Below are 10563 nucleotides of genomic sequence, written 5' to 3'. Positions count from 1 at the left end.
CATCTTTACTTAACCCATATAGAGGAGTTTTGCACTGAATATTCCTCTTAAGATCTCAAAAGCCTTCCCTGTGCATATAATTCTTCTTGAAAATATGCTAGAAAAAATGTTAAAAGAGTAGCTCCCTACACAATAACTTCAGGAGATTGATACAGCCCAGAATTGGGCATGTGCCAAATCCATATAACATGTGAAGGCCTTATAGAATACGCTCTTCGTCCTTCTGAACCTAGCTTAGCAGTCAAATTGGACATATTATAAATTAGTACTCATTTCTCCACAATTGTTTTCTCAACAGGGAAGTAAGGAATGGCTGAAGAAAATCATACCCTGAAAAGTGAGTTTATCCTCACAGGATTTGCAGATCACCCAGAAATGAAGACCCTTCTGTTTGTGGTGTTCTTTGCCATCTATCTGATCACCATGGTGGGGAATCTGGGCCTGGTGGTACTGATATCAAAAGAGCATCATCTTCACATGCCAATGTACATCTTTCTGGGCAACCTGGCTCTTGTGGATTCTTGCTGTGCCTCGGCCATTACTCCCAAGATGTTAGAGAACTTCTTTTCTAAGAACAGGATGGTTTCCCTCTATGAGTGCATGGGACAATTTTATTTTCTTTGCACTGTTGAAACTGCAGACTGCTTTCTCCTGGCAGCAATGGCCTATGACCGCTATGTGGCCATCTGCAGCCCACTGCAGTACCACACCATGATGTCGAAGAAGCTCTGCCTTCAGATGACCGCAGGGGCCTACATAGCAGGAAACCTGCATTCCATGATTCACGTAGGGCTTCTCCTTAGGCTAACTTTCTGTGGGTCTCATCAAATTAATCACTTTTACTGTGATATTCTTCCTTTATACAGACTCTCCTGTATTGATCCTTATGTCAATGAACTAGTACTATTTATTTTTTCAGGCTCCATCCAAGTCTTCACCATAGGCAGCGTATTAATATCTTACTTCTACATTCTCTTTACTATTTTCAAAATGAAATCCAAAGAAGGAAGGGTCAAAGCATTTTCCACCTGTGCATCTCACTTTTTGTCTGTTTCGTTGTTCTATGGATCTCTTTTTTTCATGTACATTAGACCAAATTTGCTTGAACAAGGGGATAAAGATATCCCAGCTGCTATTTTGTTTACAATAGTAGTTCCCTTACTAAATCCTTTTATTTATAGCCTGAGAAATAAAGAAGTAATAACTGTCCTGAGAAAAATTTTGAAGAAAAAAAAATCTCATGAAAGTTGGAAACAAATGATATCGACTGTAGCTTAGTGATTTAAAAGGGGAACATTCTTCCAAGTGAAAATAGGGGGAAAATGCACAAATTATATATAAAATATATCATAATAAAATCAACTGAGGAAGCAATACGTATGGGAGAAAATATACAGGAAAGAGAAAACTTAACTAAATCTTAATTCAAAATAACAAAAATCAAAACCAAACTTGTAATTCCTTCAAGAAACAGCTTAGAATGTTGCCAAGCTCATGGACTGTGTCTGCATCAGGGGAATTGGGATTATCAGCTCCCAAAAGGAAAACAACAAAACTATCAGTTACACATATAAAGGAGAATTCTATTTAACATTTACAGCCAGTCAGCTTTGACAGCTTAGAGCATGAGCACTCCAGTTAGGCTGAAGATTTTAAGGGGATATGAACACTCAACCAGTGAAATCCCTCACAACCATGGGACACAAAGTCGAAGTAAGTAAATTTTGAGGATGCAGTTTTAATAGCATTGTGGGAGACACTATTGTTAAGACAGAGGTAGTAAGAAAGTGAAGGTGTCAAATAAAAGTGAGTAGTATATTCCCAAGTTAAGGTTCCAATGGATTTGCATAATTACACCCAGAATGTCAACTTCAATAGTAGTTATCTTCAGAGAGAGTTATTTACTCCCAAATGTACACTCATAAAGATGCTATAACATAAAGCCCCAGGCAAGTAATCAAACTTCACGTAAGATTCAAAGAGCCGGGATCCCTGGGTGGCGCAGCGGTTTGGCGCCTGCCTTTGGCCCAGGGCGCGATCCTGGAGACCCGGGATCGAATCCCACATCGGGCTCCCTGTGCATGGAGCCTGCTTCTCCCTCTGCCTGTGTTTCTGCCTCTCTCTCTCTCTCTCTCTCTCTCTCTCTCTCTCTCTCTCTCTCTCTATCATAAATAAATAAAAATTAAAAAAAACTTAAAAAAAATAATGACTAACTCCTGGATGAAGAAGGTCAAATACTGAAAAGAAAAATGCCCTCTTCTACATCTTCTCTTGATGCTCTGAGGTCACATCTAAATTCCCAAAAGGCAATTGTCAAGATGTAGCTCTGGTCCAGGCTAGCCAGCCGCTTAAGCTGACTTCACATGGAAAGTCAACATGCTGAGTTTATTTAGAAAAAGTTGTGGGAACATAGTATTTCCAACCCCCTAACTCATGAATACAAACTTATCATCACTTCATTTCTATTTGTGACCTTCAAAAAATCTAACCTAGCTAATACCATGTAATTAGACATTCCAAGATTTGAAATGGAGACATATCTTGGTATTTATTTATTTATTTATTTATTTACCAATTTATTTATTTATTTTAGAGAGAGCACAAGTGGAGGAAGAAGTGGAGGGGGAGGGAGAAAGAATCTCAAGTGGACTCCGCACTGAGTTTGGAGCCCAGTTTGGGGCTCAGTTTCACAACCCTGAGATCATGACATGAGCCCTAACCAAGGGCTGAAGGCTCAACAGACTGAGCCACCCAGGTGTCCCTGGTTGTTTCTAATATAAATGCCATAAATTTAGGATTTGCCTAACCCTACCCCCATCCTTCCTTAACTGCACTTAAATGTACAGGTACTTGTCTGATACCATGGCATTGATGATAGAAGTCATGCTACAGATAGAGCTCTGTTCCTGCTATATTTTTCTGAGATATTCAATCCTCTCTGACTTTCTGTTTATCTCTTGGTGCCATTATCAGTTTTGATTTCTGCATTCACAACTAGTTCCCAGGCTAGATATGGAAGCATAATTGCAGCTAAAACACATACTATTTAACTCCTGTCAAGTCTGCTATCTTGGTCTCTCTCGCTCTTTCTCAATGCCAATTTCTAAGTGAATTCTCTTGACCATCTCCTCTAGGATATTCAAGAAGAGGGAAATACTGGTATTTGGTAATTGACATATCCCAGCACCTAGCTGAAGAAAAGCTCCACAAAAAAGGCTGAGGGCCTTTTGGATGTTTTCATGAGTCCCTCTGGAAGATTCCTTTTGCCATATTTCTCCAAACTTCAATGAACATTCTACTGTCTCCCCATCTCATTCCCAGAACATGCCCCTTGGAATAGAAGTCACAGAGCCCTATCTCAGCAAACTCCAATTATTTCCTTCTGATTTTCCTTTTATCCCCCAACTCACTACATCATTATTCCTAGGGTGATATCTACCTCTTATCTTATTATAAATGCTTCCCAAATCTCCTTTTATGAAATAAATTTTGACTTTGGAACAGTTCTTAAAAGTGAGGCTTTCTCAACCTGTTCTTCCTGTCTGGATTTTCAGTTATGTTTAGGGAATAAAGCAAATGATATTAACATTGTTGTGCTCTGATCTTTCTTTAACTCTGAACTGCGCAAGCTACTGTCTGAAATGTTAGAAATGACCATTGGGTGAAACAGAATCACAGACTGTTTTCTTCTAAGTACTGTTGGACATAGGAAGAAAAGTCTCATAAAAATTAATCCTTTTAAAATCTTGACCACTATTCCACAGTAAGTGGAGAAAAGAGATTTATTTAGGACTTTATCTTGAATAATAAAACTTATAGAAATAAATGTTATCTTACACTTAACTAAAATTTAATTAGGATCACAAATGTATACTAATTTACAAACAATGAATCAAATGTCAAATGTTTTTCTTGGCTTTACTTTCCAGAAGAATAAAGCATGATAACTAGATACAACATTACTTAACTTTTGAATTCAAGGAACAATAGTAATAAGTACTCATAATGGAGCAATTTTGTAAAATGTCCAAAGTCTCTACCAATTCTCCCAAGGGTCTGTCCTAATTCTTATTTGCACAAATTCTTATCCATTGAATTTGTTTTTATTTTTCTCATTTATTATTCACTTTTTAATTGTCCTAACTCTAACCAGGTCCTATTTGTCATTGGGACTTTACATTTCCTTCAAGGAGTTCTCCAACTCATTCATCAACTTTATGAGGTCTATCACATCTTTCTCAAGATGGTTTCACATTGAATTTGAATAATGTTTATTGCATCGAGTGTCAGCAACTAATATGTTGGCACAATGGATGAGAAGACGGCAGTGTTAAGCAGGGATAAATGTTTAAAGGGAAATTAATTCTATAGGAAGTTAGTTCAATCAGGAATATTGAATAAGACAAGTCTTACTTCCCTGAGGAAGCACTGTCACTTCAGAGACTTACAAATTGATACTATGATAACAAGAAATTCTGTGTTGGTTCATCAGTTAATATTGAAATGTGACCTCATTGTGTATACAAAGATTAACATTTGAGCTAATTTGTAGGTATTTTTAATGGTGGCAATACTTTCTTTTCACATTTTGATTATTGGGGATCTACCTGAATATGCCATTTCCTGTTACCAGGCTGAACTTAATTATGTGAGTTTCCAGAGCTTGGTGACATGGAGAATATTTATTTTATACATACACTATTATGCATGTCATTTATCTCCCCTTTATAGACCATTCCTTTTTAAGATTATATTAGTCCTCATTTACTACCCATTTCCAGCCCAGACCCTGTTCTTGTCTTGTCCCTGGAACACAGCTAGGTTGACATCAAATCATTTTGAACAGATAGGAAATTGATCTGAGGATTAAGAGAACAACCTGCACAATTAGAGGGAGAGAATGTGGCCGGCATGGGGTGCAGAGATGTGAACTGGGGTAGAGAAAAGCTGAGGTGTCACAGAACAGAGGAAGCCCTTTTTGTGGAGAGAAGACAGAAAGAGAAGGGAAGGGAAATGGAGCGACACATCAGATTCCTGCAAGAAAAACACTCTCATAAAAGCATTGACTGAGGAATCAAGAGAAATGGACTGTCACACATTTTTGCAAATAGTGGAGCTCAAATTCTGAGGTTTCAGAAATCTGTGCCATTCACTGGAGTCAAGCTGGGTGGGCAGTGGTGCTCCTGGGGTGAAGGAAGGTGGAGACTTGGGAGTTGACAGTGGATAGCGTTGTATGGAGATGCCCTGGGTTGCACCAAGGGAGAATGTTCCCCTTCCTGGAGTACATTTGCAAGAAGGTATATTGATTGCCTCTCCAAGGACATAAGGCTCTCTGGGCACCATTGAGCGGCTCAACAGCAGGAGACAGAAGTGTATACAGAGGGCAAGATAATCTGGCCAAAGCTTTTTGCTGTGTTACACCATTAACTCCAGGCACCTGTGTGGCTGTGTGACTGCTTTTCTGGGACAGTACAGCAGTGCTTCAAGGCTCTCCTCTGGAGGAAGGGAGCAGGTCTGTGCCTTGTCAGGCAGGTCCTTTAAGATGTGGAGTTTTGAATCCTAGCCACACCAGATATAAAACACAGAACTGAAGCACTCGGCATGCCAACAGACTGGGCACAGGCAGGTTGGGGGCAGGGATCTGATGAAAGCCTGGGACATGGGAGGGGAGATTGTTCACTTTTCTGTGAGAGTTCCTGAACAGCCAGGGAGCAAGCTCCTCTCCCGGGGTGGGGTGGGGCATGAGAGAGCTGGATGATGCCCTCCCCCCGACAACAACCAAGACTGTTGGACTTCAGTGATCAAAACAGTGCCCCCAGGGGAGACTGGAGCTGGTTACACTCACACCCCCACACACACCGAGCCCTGCAGGGGCATCTTTCCCAGAGCAGGTCTGACTATGAGCCAGTGCAGCAGACCTGGCCCTCAAAAAACCAGCACACGCCCCCTACATGTACCAAGCCTGTTGTTCATGGAATGCTCCAAAGCAACAGCTTCCATTCTGGTGGAAATAGGACCAGGCTTTCTTTTTTTTCTTTTCTCTTCTTTTGAATCAGGCTTTATTTGTTCATTTGTTTGTTTGTTTCATTTACTTTTCTCATTTTGGGATTAGATTTCTTCTTTCTTTTTTTTCCCTTTGGAATCAGGCTTATGGTTTTCTGTTTGTCTATTTGTTTGAGGGTTTTTTAGTTCCTTTTCCTTTTCTCCTTTTTGAATCAGGCCCTCCTTTTTCCAGGTTTATTTTAACAGACAAATCAAAGCACATCTAGTTAAAGGTCCAAAAACTCCACACTGCAAGCAAGGAGGAACTCTGCAGAGGACAGATCTGTGTAAAAGAGCAGCCAAAACATGCCAGCAGAGAGCACACAGCATACACCAGAACACTCCCTGAAGCACCAGGTCTTGGACAGAGCAGGACACCTTCTTAATATAGCATTACACTTAGGAGCAGGAAACATAACAAGCTTTCATAACTCACAAACGACAGAAAACTAGACAAAATGACAAGACAGAGGAATTCTCCCCAAAAGAAAGACCAGGAAGAAATCACAGCCAAGGATTTGCTCAACAGATATAAGCAATATATTCGAACAAGAATTTAGAAACAGTCATAAGAGTACTAGCTGCACTTGAAAAAAGCATGGAGGACACCAGAGAAACACTTGCTGTGGAAATAAAAGATGTAAAAACTAGTGAGGCCAAAATAAAACATATTATAACTAAGATGCAAAGCCGAATGGTTGTGAAGATGGAAATGAAGATGGAAAGCACAGAGGAATAAATAAATGATACAGAAGATAAAATTATGGAAAATAACGAAGCTGAACTGGACAGAGAAAGAAAACTATTAGATCATGAATACAGACTCAGAGACTTCAGCAATTCCATCAAGCGCAATAAAATCCATATCATAGAAGTCCCAGAAGAAAGAGGGCAGAAGGATTATTTGAACTAATTATAGCTGAGAACTTCTTTAACCCGAGGAAGGAAACAGGCATCCAAATCCAAAAGGCACAGAGAACTCCCCTCAAAATCAACAAGAACAGATCAACACCAAGATATATCATAGTGAAACTTGCAAAATACAGAGAATTCTGAAAGCAGCTAGGAACAAAAGGTCCTTAACCTACAAGTGTAGACACATAAGGTTAGCAGCAGACCTGTCCACAGAAGCATAGCAGACCAGAAGAGAGTGGCATGATGTATTCAACAGGTTAAATGGGAAAACTATGTGTCCAAGTATACTTGGCAGCAAGCTGTCATTCAGGATAGAAGGAGAGATAAAGAGTTTCAAAGACAAGAAAAAAACTAAAGGAGTTTGTGAACACTAAACCAACTCTGCAAGAAATATTAAAGGGGACATTTTGAGCGGTAGAGACCAAAAGCAACAAAGACCAGGAAGAAACAGAGATGATCTACAGGAACATTGACTTCACAGGTAATGTGATGGCACTAAATTCATATATATCAATAATTACTCTGAATGTAAATAGCACTCTGAATGATCACAGCATCATGAGATCGAGCCCTGCATCAGGCTCCACACTCAGCACAGTCTGCTTGAGATTCTCTTTCCTTCTCCCTCTGCCTCCCCTCAACTTGTGCCCTAAAATAAATAAATAAATAAAGTCTTAAAAACAAAAGACATAGGGTATCAGAATGGATTAAAAACACAAAACTCATTAATATGTTTACAAGAGACTCATCTTAGACCCAAGACATCTCCAGATTGAAAGTCAGGGGGCGAAGAACAATTTATCATGCTAACAGACATCAAAGGAAAGTTGAAGTAGCCATAATTATATCAGACAAACTAAATTTTAAAACAAAGACTAAAAAAATAAAAATAAAAATAAATAAAATAAAACAAAGACTATAAGAAGAGATGAAGAAGGGCACTATATCATAATAAAGGGGTCTATCCAACAAGTAATCTAACAATTGTAAATATGCCCCTATCTTGGGATTGGCCAAATATATAAATTAATTAATAACTTTAAAAACCTCATTGATAATACTACAATAATATTAAGGGAATTTTACAGCAATGGACAGATCATCTAAGTAGAAAATCAATAAGGAAACAATGATTTGGAATGACACACTGGACCAGATGGTCTTAACAGATATATTTAAAACATTTCATCCTAAATAGCAGGATAACACATTCTTTTCACATGCACATGGAACATTCTCCAGGATAGATCACATACTCGGTCACAAGTATGTGACCTCGATCAGTACAGAAAGACTTGAAGTCAACCACAAGAAAAAAATTGGAAAGACCACAAATATATGGAGGTTAAAGAATGTCCAATTAAAGAATGAATGGGTCAACCAGGAAATTAAAGAAAAAATAAAAAAATATATGGAAGCAAATGAAAATGAAAACACTACTGTTCAAAACCTTTGGGATGCAGCAAAGGCAGTCATTAAGAGGGAAGTATATAGTAATACAAGCCTTCCTCGAGAAGTAAGAAAAATCTCAAATACGCAACTAACCTTACATCTAACAGACCTGGAAAAAGAATAGCAAATAAAGCCTAAATCCAACAGAATGATGGAAATATAAAGATTAGAGAAGAAATAAATGAGGTAGAAATTTTAAAAAGATAGAACAGATCAACGAAACTAGGAGCGGTTCTTTGAGAGAATTAACAAAATTGATAAAACCCCTAGCCAGACTTATCAAAAAGAGAAAGGCAAAATCGCAAATGAAAGAGGAAAGACCACAACCAACATCTCAGAAATATGAACAATTATAATAGGGTAGTATGAATAATTAAATGTCAAAAAAAGACAATCTGGAAGAAATGGATAAATCCCTAGAAACATATAAACTACCAAAACTGAAACAGAAAGAAATAGAAAATTTGAACAGACCCATAACCAGCAAAGAAATTGAATTTGCTGATTACTGATTTGAATCAGTAATCAAATATCTCCAAATAAACTAGAGTCCAGGACCAGATGACTTCTTAGGGGAATTCTACTAAACATTTAAAGAATAATTAATGCCTAATCTTTCTGAAACTCTTCCAAAAAATAGGGGTAGAAGGAAACCTTCCAAACTCATTCTATGAGGCCAGCATTACCTTGATTCCAAAACCAAACAAAGACCCCACTAAAAACATGAATAAAACAGACCAATAATCCTGATGAACATGGATGCAATAGTTCTCAACAAGGGGCACCTGGGTGGCTCAGTGGTCGAGCATCTGCCTTTGGCTTAGGTGGTGATCCTGAGTCCTAGGATCGAGTCCCACATCAGGCTCCCCACAGGGAGTCTGCTTCTCCCTCTGCCTCTGTCTCTGCCTCTCTCTCTCTCTCATGAATAAATAAATAAAATCTTTAAAAAAAAAAGTTCTCAACAAGATAATAGCAAATTGAATCGATGCAGAAAAAACATTTAACAAAGTACAACATCCATTCTTGATAAAAACCCTCAAGAAAGTAGGGATAGAAGGAACATACCTTGACATTATAAAAGCCATATATATAAGACCTCAATATCATCCTCAATGGGGAAAAACTTAGAGCTTTTCCCCTAAGGTAAGGAACACGATAGGCATGTTCACTCTCACCACTGTTGTTCAACATAGCACTAGAAGTCCTAGCCTCAGCAATCAGACAACAACAAGAAATAAAAGGCATCCAAATCAGTAAGGAAGAAGTCAAACTTTCATTCTTTGTAGACAACATGACACTCTGTGTAGAAAATGGAGAAAAGACTCCACCAAAAAATTGCTAGAACTGACACGTGAATTCAGCAAAGTCACAGGATATAAAATCAACTTACAGAAATCTGTTGCATTTCTATATACTAATAATGAAACAACAGAAAGAGAAATCAAAAGTTCCATCCCATTTACAACTGACCAGAAACCATATGATACCTAGGAATAAACCAACCAAAGAGGTAAAAGATCTATACTCTGAAAACTGTAGAACACTTATGAAAGAAATTGAAGACACAAATAAATGGAAAATCATTCTATGCTCATGGATTGGAAGAACAAATATTGTTAAAATGTCTCCACTACCCAAACCAATCTACACATTCAGTGCAATCCCTATCAAAATACCACCAGCATTTTTCACAGAGCTAGAAAAAAAACAATTCTAAAATTTATACAGAATCAGAAAAGACCCAGAGTAGCCAAAGTCATATTGAAAAAGAAAGCCAAAGCTGGAGGAATCATAATTCTGGACTTCAAACTATATTACAAAGCTGTAATCATGAAGACAGTATGGTACAAGCACAAAAACAGATCAATGGAACAGACTAGAAAATCCAGAAATGGACCTACAACTATATGATCAACTAATCTTTGACAAAGCAGGAAAGAATATCCAATGGAAAAAGACAGTCTCTTCAAAAAATAGTGTTGGGAGGGCAGCCCGGGTGGCTCAGTGGTTTAGCGCAGCCTTCAGCCCAGGGCCTGATCCTGGAATCCCAGGATCAAGTCCCACGTTGGGCTCCCTGCATGGAGCCTGCTTCTCCCTCTGCCTGTGTCTCTGCCTTGCTCTCTCTCATTCTGTGTCTCTCATGAATAAGCAAAT

At 38.5% G+C, this 10563-nt stretch overlaps 1 protein-coding gene across 1 annotated transcript; it reads left to right on the top strand.

The window, feature by feature from the left end:
• The first annotated feature begins 309 nt into the window (after nucleotides 1–309).
• Nucleotides 310–1278, top strand: LOC129503733 (olfactory receptor 5K1). The gene has a single exon (XM_055316041.1). The coding sequence runs from the start codon at nucleotides 310–312 to the stop codon at nucleotides 1276–1278; it is 969 nt and encodes a 322-aa protein (XP_055172016.1).
• Nucleotides 1279–10563: the final 9285 nt, after the last annotated feature.

This window comes from Nyctereutes procyonoides, unplaced genomic scaffold (genome assembly GCF_905146905.1).
Source record: "Nyctereutes procyonoides isolate TBG_1078 unplaced genomic scaffold, NYPRO_anot_genome, whole genome shotgun sequence".
NCBI lineage: Eukaryota > Metazoa > Chordata > Mammalia > Carnivora > Canidae > Nyctereutes > Nyctereutes procyonoides.
This window is presented reverse-complemented; position numbering and strand designations above follow the sequence as displayed.

Bases quoted from the DNA above. Each gene is read 5' to 3' on its own strand.
- LOC129503733 (XM_055316041.1), top strand. From the start codon at position 310: ATGGCTGAAGAAAATCATACCCTGAAAAGTGAGTTTATCCTCACAGGA.